The sequence below is a fragment of the Plectropomus leopardus genome, chromosome 20 (assembly GCF_026936395.1).
Source record: "Plectropomus leopardus strain MGB_pleo_1.0 chromosome 20, ASM2693639v1, whole genome shotgun sequence".
In the NCBI taxonomy this organism is placed as follows: Eukaryota; Metazoa; Chordata; class Actinopteri; order Perciformes; family Serranidae; genus Plectropomus; species Plectropomus leopardus.
Genome location: NC_142195.1, coordinates 25,567,273 through 25,584,679, shown reverse-complemented (window position 1 = coordinate 25,584,679; position 17,407 = coordinate 25,567,273). Strand labels below are relative to the sequence as shown.

Sequence of the window (17,407 nt, the reverse complement as noted above, 5' to 3'; positions counted from 1 at the left end):
TTCTAATATTTTCTGTAAATGTAAACAAAAACTCTTATTTTATAAAAGACCGGAAACTGCTCGGTGCACGAGCTTTTTCAAAATAGCGCGCGCCGGACATTGTAAACTAGTTTCAGCAACGGAAATTTGTAGCTAGCAGCTAAAGATTTATTTTTCAGTTTTAACGTTGGTCTGCGTTCATGACGATACGCACTAGTAATACGGCATTGTAACTTTTTAATACAGTCTTTTGCTCTCGTTAGACTAGTAAAATGATAAAGTTAAACTGTGTTAATCTCGACAGGTTCACGGGGGAGTTTACTCAACTAGAACAGGTGCGGTATCGTCGACGTTAGCTAGCTCTGCTAACTCATTGGCTAAATATGGATGTCTGCCATTTGATTTGTTTTTCTGTTTTTCCGGTTGTGCTTATGAATTTCACTAAATAGACACTGAACTGACATCTAAACCATATTATTTGGGATGTAGTGGATGTACACAGTGGTAGGTAAGTTACTTTTAAGTAGCGATTGTGCGTTATTTCCACTTGCCTTTACTTGTGTCAAACAGAAAATTACAGAGATTATTGGCAAAAACAACGTGCTGGAAATAATGCTGGAGGATGCCAATAGACTCTTGAAATTCTCTCTGACCAAGGAGAAAAGTCTCATTGAGGGTGAGTTTTTGTCCTTTTTCATGATCTGGAGGTTCACATTAAGTTGGGGACTATTTTTTATTGTATACACTCGGATAAAAATATTATACACTAATATGATTTTCTACTTTCATTGAGTTTATTTTTTAAACGAACATTAGTTCTAATCATAAATATCAAATATTCAATTATTTTCAGAATTTTAATCGTTTAAATGCCAGGTTTTTGTCTGGATGCCACTATACTAATGCCAAATATGGTAAAAGATGTCATAATCTTGGAAAATAGTTGAAAAAAACAACAACAATTTCAAGGCAAAAGCCCAGAATGACGCTCAGGGATAATACAATGCATGTTTTATGCTTTGATGGCTGTGGGATATAGAAGTGCAGTTTAAATCGGTTTCATTGGTTGGTTCGTATTAATATTTTTTGTACTTAATATTATGAATGTAAAACTTTTTACACTGTTTACACAGTGTATTTTAGACTTTATTGAAGGAGCTGAGCTGGGAATCCCAAGATTAAGCAAAATTACACAATATATCAAGCCAAAATGTATGCCATATGCATGGATACAATCAAAGTGATCGATAAATGAAGAATGAAAAGAGTTAGAAATGCACCAAACAGTCCCTAATAGTTAATTTCATGTCTTACTGCAATGTTTGTTTTCCAAGATTTAAGATCAATGTGGCGCTTTATTTGGTGTTTGTATGTCTCCCTCTGCTGGTATTTCAGCCTAATGACAGTCCTGCTGACCGTGTCGCTCTTTTTCCTATTAAGGAAATTAAATCCTAAATTTGTGAAAATGTGTAGGTGAGCCAATGTAGAACAGAAGAATAATATATATATATATAATTTCTGATACATTTTCATTCAGTTCAACATTCAAAGACAAGTGAGATTGATAGCAGAGATTCTTAATTTGCTCACACAGTATCTAACTTGTATAGAAAATACTGGATGAGTGAGTTTTTGATTCATGTTGGAAAATGTATTAGATAAGTGTAAGCAAGCAATTCATACAACATGGTTATTTTAAATTGGTTGTGTAATCTTTATGTGAAGAACAGAAGTGTCTGACAAGAGATGCCAGTTTATGAAATCTATCACCACCTACACTGCAGAAAAATCTCTCAAATCGACTGTAATTTACAGAGCCATTTCAAGATCTCTTTTTTCACCAAATCATGTTATTAAAATAAATACCAGGGCCAGTTTTTTTTATGTCATGTGATATTCAAAAGCATGTTGTGTACGTAAATGTTTGTTAAATTGTATTTTTTTTAATGTGTTGGACCCCAAGACGACCATCTGATGCTTCGGTGTTAGCTTATGGGGATCCCAATAAGCTATACTGTTTGTATGGCGTCTAAAACCATAACAAACCATAAAAAGTTGCTAACCCTATTGATCTACTTTTCAAAGAGAGAGACAGCCTTCTCATCACAGTGAACAGACTGCAGCAGACTCTGCAGGAGCAGTGCAACCTCAGAGGTAATGACAGTAACCCACTGTGTCAAAATTAAAGATACAGCAAGACAGTGCTTAAATAAGTCTTTGTCAGGATGAATAAATATTCACAGGGCCAGTCCTAAACACTTCAGATGCAGATTTCAGTTAAAAAAGAATATGATTGGTCCAGTTGTACATCTAATAGTGTTGCTTTGAAGTGAATACATATTACTTTCTGTGTGATGTCCATGTAATATACTTGTATGTGGGATCCCAATCCTGAAATGATCCTATAACTATACATTTGCATGTAGTAAAATTACAGATGAATCCTGTATTAATGTTGTAGTGGAGAATGAGAGACTGAAGAATGGCATGGTGGACCTGAGACAACAGAATGAGAGAGCAGCAGAGGTAAGAACTGAGGCAGGAGGGAACATTAGCAGAATTTATCATGTAAATTAATCACAGCAGTGAATCAAGAAGTTTCATTAAAATGTGAATGTTTTAGTTTCCTTATAACTGCTCTGTAGACACAGCAATGTTCTCTATTAGGGGTGAGAATCACCACAAGAGCCATGATACGATGTTATCACGATAGTTCAGTTGTGATACAATATTATTGTAATTTCAAACCTTTTGCAATATACTGAGTATTGTAATAACATGCACTGGAATATATTGCAATTTATTACCTTTTTTCCAACTGCAAATTATGTTCCTAAAGGAAAACTTTGACAAAATTTGTTTTATTAAATATGTTTTCAGTCTGTTCTGAGACTTAAGTTATTTTTATTGCAGCAAATTTTATCTAGTGGACTTAAAAAGCACTTGATTTTATTATTCTAGTAGGCTATGAAAAGTTGAAATGTTAATAATTAAAAAGAAATACTTGGTGTCCTTGTATCGATACAATATTGCTGTTTAAAGTATTACAATACTATGCAAGGTTAGTGTTATCATGATCATGAAAAAATAGGCCACATGTGGAGTTTACCAATTCTGAAGACAGATTAAATTATAATGTGTATTTTTCATTGTTAATAAACAGCATCGACATATTAGTTTTGTCTGGTTGAAGAAAAAATGCTAGATAGTGACACTTATTTAGTTTTTTTCTGGCATGTAACTTGGGCTACTGAGTTATTTGACATAATTATGTTGAGTTGATTCTTCATAAGTATGCCCTTTTACCAGCATTATAAAGCTGTGTTTTGCCTTTTAAAGCCTTAAAACTAGGAAGCAATTCCAAACATTTTCTTCAATGTGATTTCAACGTGAAATGTGTTATCAGGATGGAGCGGCTGAGCTTCAGCGGCTCGTCATTGAAATGAGAGCAGAAGGAGATAGACACAAGAGGGAGCTAGAGACTGTCAGGCAGCAGTGCAGGAGAGAGGTGGAGGACGCCCACAGGGAGAGTTTCCAACAGTGTAAGACCAAAAAATACACTCAGTACAATGAAGCAGTGACTGTGTTGATGTTATGAGATTTTTCAGGGAATGTGTAACATAACCCCCAAAGAAAGACAGTGGATCAGATGTAGACTGAAATTTATATTTTACAGTTTTGGCAGCAATGTAAGCAAAAATATAAGACATTTCCTCTTCATTTTTCAGTGAAACATAATCAAATAGTAAGTGTTTGATTATGATAATGATGATATCAGCCCACAGCAAAAGAGAACAGAAATATGTACAGTGTGAAACTGATGTTTTATTTCCTGACAGTGGAAGCTAAAGATGCTGAAGTGAAGACCCTGCTGGAGAAAAAGGATCAGGATCTAGAGGAGCTGAAAACGAGGTTGAAGGACCAGGAGAGAGAGAGGCAGAGCGAGCTCCTCAAGTTACAGATGGAGGTAAATTAACCCTTAGTGACTATTCGGCACATTTACGCACTTCCTATTGGAATTTCCAGCTCTTATAATAAGTCTAAAATACACTGTGTAAACAAAATCTGTTTCGTTCATACTGTTAAGTGCAAAAAATGCACCATAGAAATCCATTCAAACTGCAGTTTTTGATCCCACAGACATCAAAGCATAAAAACATGCATTGTTTTATTTCTGGGTGTTATTCTGGGCTTTTGCTTTGGAATTTGACATTTTTTTTACTATTTTCCACCTGATGACATCATTTTGACCATATCTGTCACAAACAATATGCTGCTAATCACTGACGTATTCTAGGCTGTGATTATTTAAAAAAAAAAAAAAAAAACCTGCATTACATGTAGTATTTTGAAAATAGTTCATTTTATGTGTTTTTTTGTTCATCTAAAACTACAATGGCACCATGACAAAAACCTGGCTTTAAAAGGGTTAAGATTCTGAAAATGAATGAATAATTGATATTCATGATTAGGACTGATGTTAAAAATGAGTAAAATGACAATAGAAAATAATATTAACGTATGATTTTTTTTAAAGCTTGATTTTGAAAAGAGCATTTTGTGCGCACAGCAATACGAGTGTGTTTGTGTAATATTAAATGGGGCCCTAAGGGTTAATAACTACATTTACACAGGAATAATAATACATAAGCTGATTGGTATTTAGCAGTTAATATGAAATTCCTGCCAATCAGTAATATCTTTAAACGACCTGTTGAAGACCAGTGTCAGCTTCTCTCTAAACTCGTTGGTGTTTTGCTTTGCACATTTTGGCAGTTTGGTGCAAAGTTAGCCAGAGTTCAGAGTACAGCAGCTCAGTGGAGCCAACAGCAGCAGCAACAACACAGCTCCAGCCTCCTTCCACAGAGCGTCTTCAAGAGGGTGAGCAGCACACACTACCTTTTACATTCTCTCTTTTACATCAAAAGGGTTAACTAACAAGGTACAAAAGATTTAAATGGTTATTGGTCTGTATCTTAAAGTCGTGAAGTGCAGGAGCATTCAGTATTTCATGGAGTTTCCTGCAAGGTGGTTTCACAGGTTGTATCCTTGGCATGCAAACCTAAGCTGAGAGCAAAGCAAATTTTATTACATTTGACCTGGATGTTTCATCCTGTTAGTCCCCATCTAAGTGCGTCAGTCTACTTCCCAGCATGCCCCACCAGCTTTGTCTGAAGGACAAACGTCTGAAAAAGACAGCCTGAAAGGGCATTTAGTCTTAATTTTCACACGATGTTACTCTCATAAATTTACCCCCCTGCAGTGATTGTGTTTATTTATTCCAACAGCCAGTATACTGACTGTACAGACATAGCCAGACTGAAACTAACTCACAGATCACGAGTGTGGAGTGCGCACACAGGACTTGCCAGAAATTCCAGTTTGTTCTATGATTTTTGTGGGCGTGGGCAATACAGCAAAATTTTGTTTTGATCTGATCTCAAGTAATACTTGTCCAGAATCGCTAATATTAGTGTTTTGTTCAAAGTTTTCAGCATCTGCGTCACATCACATTAACATTCTCTTGTTTCAGCCTCCCAAATGTGAGATTTATTGTCTTTCTCTGTTTTCTTTTCATTTTAACTGACTTACAGTTTGAGGATGTCACCTTGGGATCTGGAAAATTGTGATTTGCATTTTAAACACCAAATTAATCAAGAAAATAATTTCAGAAATCATAATAATAACGATAAGAATCAATAGTTCCAGTCCCAGAACATATTTGATTAGAATTCATCAAATAGAAAACTTTTATGCAGTGCAGTCATTCACGAGAAACACTGAACAACGGATGTAGAATTAGCGGGTGGTGTTTTTTTTGTAGGTCATCACTCTCTATAGTGCCGCTCTGTTCTGAGGATTGTGTTGCTTGTCTTGTTTACATTGCCTCTTTCTGGTGTTGTGTGTGTGTGTGTGTGTGTGTGTGTGTGTGTGTGTGTGTGTGTGTGTGTGTGTGTGTGTGTGTGTGTGTGTGTGTGTGTGTGTGTGTGTGTGTGTGTGTGTGTGGATTATCTGTGTGTGTGTCCTCAGAAGCTGCAGTTCTTCCAGGAGGAGAAGAACAAGGAGATTGTGGCTCTGCGTCAGAGAATCAAAGAGCTGGAAGAGAACCAGCGCGTCGGCGGCCTCAGTGACAGCCGTCTGAAGAGGAGGAAGATCTAGTTTGTTTGGAGGCTAAAAATCTGATGACCTGTCACCAGTTGCATGAATCTCCTGACTTCCCAGGTGGCAAAGTGTTTTTATATTTTCAGATTTCTATTGAATTCAAAGCGAAGTTCAGTTCCTCAGAGTTATTGACCTATTTTACAGGTTGCTTAGTTAACTGTACTGCTTGTTGTGGACTGCTGTACTTGAGTGGATCTGCAGTTGTACCATGCTGCTTGCAGGTGACCAGTGTGCAGAGAGCACATGTAAACACAGGCTGTATTCCTGTCTAAGGCTTTAATCCAATCAGACGCCTGCATGGCGGCAGGCGCTGAAGCAGGAGGAGCGCACTTCTGAGTGAATCAGATAGCTGTAAAGCCAATCCCATTCAGGGAGTTAAACCTGTTTATCTCCATTCATTCAGAGAAATCAGATATTATTGAACTCCCACTCATTTCTCCTGTTTATTTTGGATTCCTTTGAGTCAAACTTGTGTTCTACTTATCTTAACATTTTGAAAAAGTAGAGCTTTTGAACTCTACTTCTGGTCATTTTTGTTCAACGATTTCCCATTGTTGATGTTTGGGAAAGTAAAAAACTTGAAAGATCTGCTTTTTTCAGTGCCTGTTTACTCAAATAATTAAGAATAGGCTTAATTGGCAGAAAAAATGTTTGCATTACATGTTTCTGCAAACCGTGGGTATGTTATATTTATATATCATTATATGGGGATATGTTGAAATTTACCATTCCAACAATGCTGCTATGGGAGTGATGTCTTGGAAAAAAAAAACTTTTCTTTGCACTATTCCTGCAGAAATTGTAACCAAGTCTCATTAAAAATAAGAAACTGCTAGAGACGGTTGCAGAAGGAAATACAGCACCATGTAGGTAAAAAGTAACTCCTATATGTGGCTGCAAAATGGCAACAGGTCGCTAAAAACCACCCAGGTTTTGTCCCTAAAAAGCCTTTGGAAAAGCAGCAATAGCTGCTAAAATAAACAGTTTCATTTGTTGATCTTGAGCAGTGGTCTGCAACTTGGCAAGTGTCGCGCCGAGGTGACACATCGTCCACCATCCCCTCCACCTCCAAAAGTCAGGTCGTACACTATGTCACTTTAGAATTGTTGATATGATATTGAAAATAATAATGCTAACATTTTCTTCTGGCGACTGGACTGCCCAAAATTGAGGCTTTGCAGCTTTTCTGTGTCATATACAGGAGAAGGCTGAATGTATTTTGGTTTTAGACTCTTTCTTGGAAGAAACAAAAAACAAGCAAAATAGAAATAGATCAATCTATAATAAAAATAAGGCTCCTTTAAAGGAATTTTGACCAAAATATTTACCAAGCGGGACTCTTCAGTTTCACCGTACTGCAGTGTCTTATTGCTTATATGCCAAACTGTACCAACATCTGTTATAAGCTAAAAGTTGTCCCGATCAAGCTGTAATGATTGAAAGCAGACATGACTGTGCACTTATATCTGTCTTCGTGTCCTTTAATTGTTGTGTCTCCCTGCTGCCCCTCCACTGTCCCTCACAGGGACAACACACCTGTATGAAGATGCCCTGCCTGGTGAAGCACTGACCTCATGCTTTGTAATCTCTTTATCTGTGCTGCTCAGCTCAGCCAGCGTTTAAAGGGGACAGAGAGCTAATCCCTATGGGAACATTGGGTAACAGCATTGCATAACATTTCATCTTCACAAAAGCCGAGAGATCAACTTTAGCTGCACAACACGGCCGTGCGTCTCACACAGGTGTGCTTTGCTAAACCTGCAAACCAGACTGCTTTTATATGCTGTGGTTACCAATACATGTGCACATTTTTTGTCAGTTGCAGCTTTTTGGCCTAATTTTTTGCTGCCCTTAACTGATGTTAGCCATTTGAGGGGATTGGAACAGTCCTAAATTGAAGCAGGATTAGAGTTCATGACACCACCTTAATCCTTTTGCAGTGAGGAGGAGAGGGTGAAGATAGGCAGAGGTGAGCTGTGAGGGGTGTGGCCAGAGACACTGACTGACTGTCCACTTGACAGACGCGCCCCCTCCCCTTCTGTGTTCTCAGCCACCAGCGTACAGTTGTCTGTTGGAGAGGACAGAGAAAGAGAGATGCCTGCACCGCTCTGCTCGGTGCATCGGGACCTTTGGCAATGATTTTGGCTCAAACTGTCATCCTTCAGCATGTAAGTGAAAAAAATTCATTTCCTGGGTCCTATTGGGCCAAAAGATTGACTTCTGTCATATAGCTGCATGCAGTGGATTCTACAGCAGTGTTTTGATGCACAGCAGGAGTTTGGGAACTTGGTAAGAAAACAAGAGTCTTGTTTTCTATGTTCTTGATATCTTTTTGTTCAAATGTTTGCTGCCATCAAGGGATACATGTTTCTAGTTGTGTAAATTTACAGTATGATGTGTAGAAACTGTTGCATAAGATATCTAAATAATTTGCTTTGAATGTAATACATGTTATTCTGTATATGGTTTAAGACTGCTGAGAAATATCAGTAAACTAGTGTGCTAAACTCAAATTGGTGATGTCATAGGGAATGAAATTGAGCAGCTCCACTGACAATGAATTCAGAATTGGTCTGGGATTTCTCCGAGAAATTTTGAGCGTCGTTACCTGCATTCTGGTGAATTTTGATGCACTATTTTTTGCCTTTTCTACATCAATTTCAGGTGGAAATGTGATAGTTCCTGCTTCAACCATACATATTGCTTCTTTCCGTTTCATAGCAGATTGTAACCATTCCTTTTGAGGTTTCATATTGCCACCACCGACTTTACTGAGGCATTGTTGTCGTGTTCTAGCAGTTTGTCGACACTAAAGTCATGCTATTCATGTTTTGACTAAGCCTACTTTTTCCAAACTCCTGCCTATGAGCTCCAGATTTTATTCCCTATGACATCATAAGATACTGCTGCACAAGTAACTGCTATATGTGTCTAAACCATGAGAGGTACTGACACCATTATGTTTTTGAAGATGACCGTACCTTCAGCCTGCTGCAGAAATGCCGGGAGGCCTGTACCAGGTGAAGAACACAAAGCGCCACCACAGCCTCTACAGTTTGACGGACAGCTCTGAGCTCGGCCCAGACGATGAGGTGGACGACGCCCCGGTGCGCCTCACCCCGCTGCAGAAGCTCACCACCAACATGTGCAAGGACGAGAAGACCATCAAGGACCTGATGATAGGCCGCAGGGTGGGCTTCTACAAGGTCCGTGGGGAGATCGGCTCGGGGACCTTCTCCAGGGTCAAACTAGCTTTCCATGCTCTGACCAAAGGTAGGTGTACATGCTGTCTGAAAGTCCCTTTATTTACTCTTAACTCTGCTTGAGATCTTTTATGTTAATCTCTATAAAATGAGACGTACGTAGAGCACCTTGTGAATATATTGAGTGAAATGATGAGCAGCAGAGGGTGGTCATACAAAGTTAAACTGGATGCAGTGTGTTGTTAATCAGCATAGGTCTACACACCTTCGTGAGTAGCGTTCTGCACAAGCCTGATAGTGACACCCACACGTCTGCTTGCCAGACTTATGCAATGCATTAGCTGCATGAGCTGTCTCTCGCTGGGCATTGCATGTGCCAAACGATTGGTGCAATCACAAACAAATACATTTCATTTGGAACTAACCTCAAGCTCTGGCCGTGGAATTTTTGAGTCATGTTTGGTCTACATTGGTGGTTAGTCTAATTCGTTAGTGCTAAGTACTAACTTGTCAGCAATCATAGCTATTCATGCAAAATATTCGTTCAATATTTTGAGTGTTTGCTGCAGCATCTCATCCTGTTTTTAATGTCCCAAACCATCCAGGCTGTGATTGGTCGGTTCACGAAAAGTGACTTTTTGCCAGACAGCAGTGAGTTATTTTTATATGTATGTTTTGCATTGCAAACTCCAAGTTTTCCAGAAGGCCAGTCTGACTGTGATGTCAAAATGACAGGACACCAGAGGCCAGTCAATGACCAAAAATGTAGAATATTTATTATTAAATATTATAAATGAAAATTGACTGTTTCCAACATTTGGGTAACTGCTGTGATAAACCAGTTATCAGAATTGTTGCTGATAAATAATAAATTATATTTACCACAAAGTTTTAGCACAAAGATGACAGGCTGGGGAGAGATATTTCCATTTCCAGATTTTCTTTGTGTCTGTTCATCAATCCAAAGACCCAGTTGTATTTAGTTGTCAATAATATGAAATATGGTAAAGTATTAAAATTGGCCAGTGATTTTTTTTTCCCCACTGGCTAATAATTTCAGCATGAGTTTTTAGTCTTTATTTGTATTTTCTGTTCGACTTTCAGCTTTTAATGTTGTAAGCAAGTCCTGTTTTGTAGTGGAGTTGATGTGTTGACAGCCAGATTGTTGTTTAATGTCTCCATGTCTTTCCTGTAGACAAAGTGGCCCTGAAGATCCTGGACAAGGCCAGGTTGGACAGTCAGGCTCAGCGTCTGCTCTCCAAGGAGATCAGCAACATGGAGTTCCTGCAGCACCCGAACGTGGTGTGCCTGTACGAGGTGGTGGAGACGCCGAGCCGCGTCTACCTGGCGCTGGAGTACGCAGGAGGAGGAGACCTCCACAACCGGATCTGCAACGAAGGAAAACTCTCTGACAACACCTGCAAGATCACCTTCGCCCAGATCCTCTCTGCCATCAAATATATGGTGAGTGACATGGAACCATGAGTTCAAATTTTGTTTATTTTCCCCAACATCAAGTTTTATTTAATTTTCCTTTTAAGTTAGGGCTGAAGTTTTTTTGTTTTTTTTTAAATCCCAATATGGCCTACTGCAATCAATTTGCAGGAGGTGCGATATTTGCAAAAGGCGAAATGTGTTATTTTAAATTAAATATTGTGATGCAGAGATGTCAAAGCTTACACATCATATTCTGCATACTGCATACTGCAAACATCTTTGTTTGGTACAAATCCTTGAAAAAAACTCCCAATTATTTTATCTAATTATTTAAATATAATAATTAAAACTTAATTACTTTAATGTTTTGTGAATGAAAAAGAGATTAATGATGTAAACATGGTCACTACCTCTAATATTGCAATCATACATAAATACAGTACGCACTGCAGTTTGTCAGGTTTTAAGCTGATTTGGAAATGAAAAAACAAAAATGACTTTAAATTTTTACCCTGCTTGGTTAAAAAGTCCATTTTTGAGGGTTTTGATCAACACGTGATACCATAAGCTCATGCAAACAGTTTCACGTCCATTCTTGTCAAACTTTTTGGGAACTTTTGCATGTGTTTTCACTTCTGAATAGATTTGATTTGTTTGAAAGGTACACTATGCAGGAATCGTTGGTTACTGTTTGTGAACAGTATCAGCAGCAATAGTGAAAGTCAGGGGGCTCCGGCGTTTCGTCTTGCTGTATTTTGGTTTTATTTGGTGCTGTGCACGTTATTGTGTGCTGTCTTGCACCTGGTTACGACCTTTTAATTAAGTCCTGACCTCACCGCGGCCTTCCCCAGGAACGTCCCAAACACAGCAAAATAAAATACAGGCAGAAGGCAGAGTCTCTGCAGATATATTCACTGCCACACACTTACAGTGCGTCTGAAGTGATGATTAAGAGGGACTGCTTATGATCCTAGTCTCGAGTTAAAAATAAAAAATCCCACAGTTAAGTCTATCATTTCAGATCACTTTGATATCCAACCAGCTTTTATGTTTTGCTGCGCAGCACAACAACAACATCATTCACCGAGACCTGAAGGCTGAGAACGTTCTGTTCACCAGCAGCGGCTCTGTGAAGGTGGCAGACTTTGGATTCAGCACTCGGGTTTCAAACCGCAACCTTGCCCTTGACACCTTTTGCGGCTCGCCGCCCTACGCCGCCCCAGAGCTCTTTAAAGACGAGTGCTACCTGGGGCCCCCAGTGGACGTGTGGGCCATGGGGGTCCTGCTTTTTTTCATGGTTACTGGCACTATGCCGTTCCGCGCCGAGACCATGGGGAAGCTGCGCCGCTGCATCATCGAAGGCGCGTACACCCTCCCTCCCTGGGTGGCCGGCCCCTGCCAGAGGCTCATCAAGGGCATCTTGAAGGTAGTCCCCGCTGACCGTTACGCTGTCGACCAGATGCTGGGCTGCGATTGGCTCTTACCTGTGGAGTTCCCCTGGTCATTGGTGCCAACCGAACCAACAACGACTCTGCAGAGCCTGCTGGACTCGGAGCGCAGAGACATGGAGGAGCAGATCGAGGAGGAGGTGAGGAGCGGCCTGGAGGAGCTCGGCTTCACCGCAGAGCACCTGCAAAACAATCAGCTCAAAGACAGCCGCAACCCTCTCACCGGGGTTTACCGAATCCTGCTGCATCGAGCCCAGACAAGGAGGGGCTGCGACAGTCCCCCGGTGGTCCGTGGGATGGTGAGAGACCCCAAAAGGGAGGGGCTCCGGGCCTACAGGGGCCTCAGACACACATCCAAATTATGTGTGCTTTCGTAAAAGACTAATAGAGACGCTTCAGAACAGTTTTTATACAAGTTATTTTATACAAACATGAAATTAGTTGCTTTAGTGATTTTTTTAAATTTGACACTATGGGAAAGTGACTGCAGTTTTTCTTGACTTTTTCACAGTTTGTAGTTTCTTGATAAATGGGTTTTATATCCCCAGTGCAGCTTTTTGGGATAGCTTAAGCTATTTTTAAAAGTGCCTGATGAAGTTAAAAGTAAATTCAAGTTTGATTTTAATTATTTTAAAAGGCGTTGGGGGGTGAAAGTATTCAATTCCTTTTTTTTATAGCCCGAAATCACAATTTTCCTCAGAGGGCTTAACAACTTACAATATTCCTATGTCCTTGGACCCTTACCGGAGGATAAAACTCCTCCCAAAAAAACCCTGAAAGCTCTTTGAAACTTGAGCAAATTGATTTGATTTCTCATAAAACACAGGGGAAAGGCAATGAGCAACACATTGTCCAATAAATAGCAAGAAATCAGTAAAAAGTTGCCAGAAAAAAACAAAAACAAGAAATTGACCCAAAATAAGTGCAGATTTTTTCCCCCTGTAACATGAGTTTAAAAACAGAATTATAATGTTTACAGTTAAAAAAAAAAAAAAAAACTAATTTTCAGGTCATTTTCTTTGTCACCTTTAACTAATATCTTTTAATTTCAAGGATATTTCTTTCCAGGTGGGTCATTGATTTTTTCACCATATTATTGAAAGAAATCAAACCAATTTGCTTTGGTCTCAAAGGGTTAAATCGCTTGTGAGAGGTATCTAAATGCAGCACAAGAAAACTGAAAAAGTAACTGAGGGATCCCTCTCCCAGGATGGACAGACATGCAGTAGATGTGTGAAGTATCCAGTATTAGAAAGAGAAAGAAGATGAGCTAAATTTAAGATAAATTTACAAAAAAAAGACAATTTCGTGTTTTGTTTTTTCTTGGGATCCCTTCAATTATAAAACAAATGCTCAAAGTTTCCAGAGCCAAGCTTTGAAACAAACAAAAAAACTGCTTTGGTGAATGATTACTTTCAACTGATCCAATAGCTTTTTCATGCAAAATATATATTTGCGCACCTCATTTTCGGTTTTCAGTCCTGCTGAGTGAACGGCATGGGTTAGTAAATATGATTGTAAAGAGAGCGGAGAAAGTTTACACCCACTTAAACAAATACTGTATCTTGAAAAGACTGCTATTGTTTATGAAAAACTAAATAAAGTTTCGAAAAAAAAGTCATGCGTCACACATTGTTGACGAGCAGGTGGCTGCACGAGGCACCCAAACAGTGCTGAGCTCGCGTCTCTGTGGCTTGTTTACCAAAGTTTCACTAAGTGCCTGCGAGTAAATAATACAGCAGCTGGCAGGACACCAGATGATACTCGGGACCCCCTCTCCATCTCCACAACCGGTCCAAACCAGACAGACCCGCTCCCCCCTTTCTGGCACTGGAGAACTGACTCACCCCCCGAGCTCCTCCCAGCCCTGCCCTGCCCGACCCCCACCTGCAGGAAGCGGCAGATGGCGCGGCGTGGCTGCGGAGACATCTGCAGGCCGAACAATAGGCGCTCTGTGCGGACCGCTGGAGCTGACAGGCCCGGAGCTTTGCTATTGTGCGCGGCGCTATACACATGCAGATGAGGTCTGCTGGAGGAGGGACCCAGCTTCTTTTTTTTTTTTCCCTGCAGGACAACAGCCAGCAGATGACAGGCCAGAGCGCCTTCCATGCAATCTGCTGAGTTTGAAACTTTTGTTAGTTTTATAACTCCCCCCTCCCTCATGACCCCTCACCACCTCCTGCACCAAAACACACAACTCAGACATGAGTTTTGCAAAGAGAAAGTGAGAACACAACACTCCAAAAATACTTTCTGTGACTTTTATTAAGAATCTTCCATTTCAAACAATTTCTAACGTGAAACTGTTACATAAGTTAGTTATTTTTCCAACATTTGTAGAACATATGCAGTCAAATCTTTTCATTTTCTGTCTTCAATACATAGTTAAATGTTTGTAAGACAATTTTACAATTTCTTATTATTTTAACATTAATTGAGCCATTTTCTAAAGTGAAACCTTTAGAGAATAAACTTTCCATTTTTTTTACATTTTATATTTTTTGTCATTGTTAAATTTCTAAAGTGAAACCTTTAGAGAATGAACTTTTTTCTTTCTTTTTTTTTAATGTTTTAGAATATTTGTCATTGTTAAATTTCTAAAGTGAAACCTTTAGAGAATTAAGACAATTCTGGAAAGTGGGAAACATTTCCGCTGATTGCAACTGTTGTCGTGTTGCTCAGCAAAGAGGACGTCTTTAAAAAGTCCCTTTTTAATGACGCCTCTTCCTCAGCACCGCTTCTTCTCCTGCTGCGCGTGCTTCAACGTGCGACGTTTGGCTCTGTGGGCACCACAGGACGCACAACTCGCATCTCCTTCCTCTCCAAACCTCATCCGCACAAAGAATGAGGGTCGATGTGTCGCTCTTGTGGCATGCCCGACCTCATTCACATAAAGAATGAGAGTCATCTTGGCATGGACGGGACAAGAGGCGACGGTTCGCGGCGGAGCCCCCTCGGGCCGGCGCCGTGCTGCCTGGACGGGATTCCTCCTCAGGAGTATCCAGGGATGAGCAGAAACAGGGTCATCCTGTTCATCAGGATGAGTATTTCCAGATGAGAAGCTTTACAGCATCTGAGCAAAGAGAAGAGCCGAGGGCCCGGATCAGCGCTCGGGGAGGCTGATCTCAGGGACCCAGTCGTTCAGACGGCGGCTCTCCTCACAGAACAGGTGCAGCTTCTCCAGAGCAGGGTCCTCCCAAGACCCATCAGTTGGGTTCTGTTTAAAAAGAAGAGGAAACTGGGTTTAGTCTCATGTTTCTTTTAGAAAAAAACATCAAATATAGACTTGTGCAATGATCCAGAATCATCAAGTTGAGCTCTACATACCGTGATGAGGACGCAGTGCGCGTCTTCAAGCTGCTCCGCCTTGTCACCAACAATCTCAGCCAGACGCTGCATGTCGCTCACTCTGACGATGCTGATGTCGTTGTCGAAGCAGAAAGACTGGATGAGGGTGAAGTGGATCTGCAGAGCGATGTCACACTCGAACTCCTCATCCATGGCCAGGACGCAGAAAGACACGCTGTCCGGGTCGCTGTGGAGACAAAACAAAAGAGCGCATGAGATTTCATCCAATAATGATCATATCTGCCCAACATAACTGATGAAACCTTAATAATGATCAGCTGAGAGTCTCATACTTACAGATTCATAACTTTTGCGCATTCGTAGACACCCACGGTGAGAGAGTCGTTGTCTTTAGCGGACACCAGTACCTCCTCTAAGGCTTTGCCGGAGCACTGATCGCGCTCGGTGGGTTTCTGGATCAGAACTTCCTCAAGAGTCATGATGAAGATGAAGATATTCCGCAAAGGGAGATCTTTAGAGATTCAGAGAGTAAATCCGAAAGGCAGAAGAGTGTCTTGCAGAGCTGCAGCCTCCTCCTTTTATACTCTCCAGCTCGTGCGGCGCAGTGAAAGCGCTGCGCCCTGATTGGCCAGAGCTGAATGGTGTATTGGTATGATAATGCTATTGTCACACTCCGGCTCGTGGCAGATTGATGGGGGTCATGGAGCCACGCACGCTCTCCCTCTGAGCGCAGCAGCCCAGCCTGAAACTAAAAATAGCTTCATTAAAAAAAGAAGAAAGTTTGATCACTGTGCAGCACTTTTGTGCAATTTCGAGAAGCACAGCTAGTGAACCTAAAAGCAGAGATTCACGCAGAACAGTTTTGCACTTTTGCATGCATTTATAAGAACTCGGAAAACGCAGAAAAGCTTCAGCTATTCTTTTTTGAAAACACTTTAATGACTTATAGACCAGTTAAGCCGCCGTTCAAACTTCCAAACATTAGATATGAACTCAAATAAAACTCAAACTTTCAAAACTGTCTAACGCATTTTATTTATTTATTTTGGTGACAGTATTTCAGCAGCAACATAGAGAAAGTGTGAAGCGCCCCCTCCCCCTCTCCAGCTCAGAGAAAGGGCAGGTGGATGATGCCATCTGTGGACTAGAGGCTGGCCATAAAACGGCCCCATTGTGCGCGCAGAAGCCCTCTATTATCACAGTCCCCCATACAAATGCAAATGAGCAGCGCGTGCCAGAACGCTGTGCGTGCTGCGCAATCTGCACTGCTGGCCCATGCTGACCACGTGGCCATCAGCTGTCCAGAAAATCCTTGCTCAGTTTTTATTTATTTACCCTGGGGATGTCAGGGCCCACACGGGCCGAATTCTGTAGAACTTTTGAAGTTTGTTGCACGTTTGTTTGGTATTTTGTGCGTAAATCCTACAGTTTGTGAATCCTTAAACCTATTTCTGACAACTTTCTGCTGATTTCCAATCACTTTTACGCATGGAGAAACTTTTTTGTGTGTCTATGGATCCACAACATGGATTTAACTGTGCTGTCAAACAAATTTGTTTGACAACTGTCTCCTGGTTTCTGATCACCTTTAAGCATAGCGAAACTTTTATGCACGACTCCATTTTGTTATTTTTAGTATTTATTTAGGCGTGTAGGTCCACTAAATGTATTTATTTGTGCATTGAAATCAACTGATAACCATCTCTTAATTTTCGACCACTTTAATGCACGACAAAACTTTTACCCACGACTATATTTGGTAATATGTAGAATGTGGGATGCGGTTCTACTAAATTAAGTTATCTGTGCTCTTAAATAAACTTGTGTCTGACAACCATCCATTAATTTCCGATCACTGCACGGATGAGT

General features: G+C 40.4%; 3 protein-coding genes across 8 annotated transcripts; 2 read left to right on the top strand and 1 right to left on the bottom strand.

Annotated features, from left to right (window-relative positions):
• Nucleotides 1-71: 71 nt before the first annotated feature.
• ccdc152 (coiled-coil domain containing 152) lies at nt 72-9,126 on the top strand. 4 transcript variants are annotated; one of them, XR_015775237.1, is made up of 10 exons: nt 72-314; nt 550-655; nt 2,065-2,133; nt 2,441-2,505; nt 3,386-3,521; nt 3,819-3,946; nt 4,756-4,860; nt 6,010-6,201; nt 8,192-8,309; nt 9,113-9,126. XR_015775237.1 is itself a non-coding variant. In XM_042508756.2 (8 exons), the coding sequence occupies exons 1-8, from the start codon at nt 252-254 to the stop codon at nt 6,136-6,138; spliced, it is 801 nt and encodes a 266-aa protein (XP_042364690.2). In that variant the 5' UTR covers nt 72-251; the 3' UTR covers nt 6,139-6,682. The 4 variants fall into 4 exon arrangements, 1 of the variants encoding a protein (XP_042364690.2); XR_015775238.1 differs by lacking the exons at nt 8,192-8,309; nt 9,113-9,126 and adding an exon at nt 7,667-8,071; XR_015775236.1 differs by lacking the exon at nt 9,113-9,126 and having other exon boundaries at nt 73-314; nt 8,082-8,219.
• nim1kb (NIM1 serine/threonine protein kinase) lies at nt 8,193-13,193 on the top strand. Of its 3 annotated transcripts, none has more exons than XM_042509901.2 (4): nt 8,193-8,309; nt 9,113-9,414; nt 10,540-10,808; nt 11,845-13,193. In XM_042509901.2, the coding sequence occupies exons 2-4, from the start codon at nt 9,141-9,143 to the stop codon at nt 12,604-12,606; spliced, it is 1,305 nt and encodes a 434-aa protein (XP_042365835.1). In that variant the 5' UTR covers nt 8,193-8,309; nt 9,113-9,140; the 3' UTR covers nt 12,607-13,193. The 3 variants fall into 3 exon arrangements, with proteins under 3 accessions (XP_042365835.1, XP_087927489.1, XP_087927490.1); XM_088071363.1 differs by having other exon boundaries at nt 8,276-8,430; XM_088071364.1 differs by having other exon boundaries at nt 8,303-8,430; nt 9,129-9,414.
• Nucleotides 13,194-13,628: 435 nt separating this feature from the next.
• Nucleotides 13,629-17,389, bottom strand: gadd45gb.1 (growth arrest and DNA-damage-inducible, gamma b, tandem duplicate 1). The gene is made up of 3 exons (XM_088071365.1): nt 15,875-17,389; nt 15,557-15,764; nt 13,629-15,446 (listed from the first exon to the last, which is right to left on the bottom strand). Exons 1-3 carry the CDS (start codon nt 16,015-16,017, stop codon nt 15,333-15,335), a joined length of 465 nt encoding a protein of 154 aa, XP_087927491.1. The 5' UTR covers nt 16,018-17,389; the 3' UTR covers nt 13,629-15,332.
• Nucleotides 17,390-17,407: the final 18 nt, after the last annotated feature.

Bases quoted from the DNA above. Each gene is read 5' to 3' on its own strand.
- gadd45gb.1 (XM_088071365.1), bottom strand. From the start codon at position 16,017: ATGACTCTTGAGGAAGTTCTGATCCAGAAACCCACCGAGCGCGATCAG. The intron at 15,765-15,874 runs GTAAGTATGAGA...TTGTCTCCACAG, and splicing joins TGCGCAAAAGTTATGAATCT to CGACCCGGACAGCGTGTCTT. The intron at 15,447-15,556 runs GTATGTAGAGCT...CTTTTTAAACAG, and splicing joins CGCACTGCGTCCTCATCACG to AACCCAACTGATGGGTCTTG.
- nim1kb (XM_088071364.1), top strand. From the start codon at position 8,377: ATGCAGTGGATTCTACAGCAGTGTTTTGATGCACAGCAGGAGTTTGGG. The intron at 8,431-9,128 runs GTAAGAAAACAA...CCGTACCTTCAG, and splicing joins AGCAGGAGTTTGGGAACTTG to CCTGCTGCAGAAATGCCGGG. The intron at 10,809-11,844 runs GTGAGTGACATG...TTTGCTGCGCAG, and splicing joins TCTCTGCCATCAAATATATG to CACAACAACAACATCATTCA.
- ccdc152 (XM_042508756.2), top strand. From the start codon at position 252: ATGATAAAGTTAAACTGTGTTAATCTCGACAGGTTCACGGGGGAGTTT. The intron at 2,506-3,385 runs GTAAGAACTGAG...ATGTGTTATCAG, and splicing joins AGAATGAGAGAGCAGCAGAG to GATGGAGCGGCTGAGCTTCA. The intron at 4,861-6,009 runs GTGAGCAGCACA...GTGTGTCCTCAG, and splicing joins CACAGAGCGTCTTCAAGAGG to AAGCTGCAGTTCTTCCAGGA.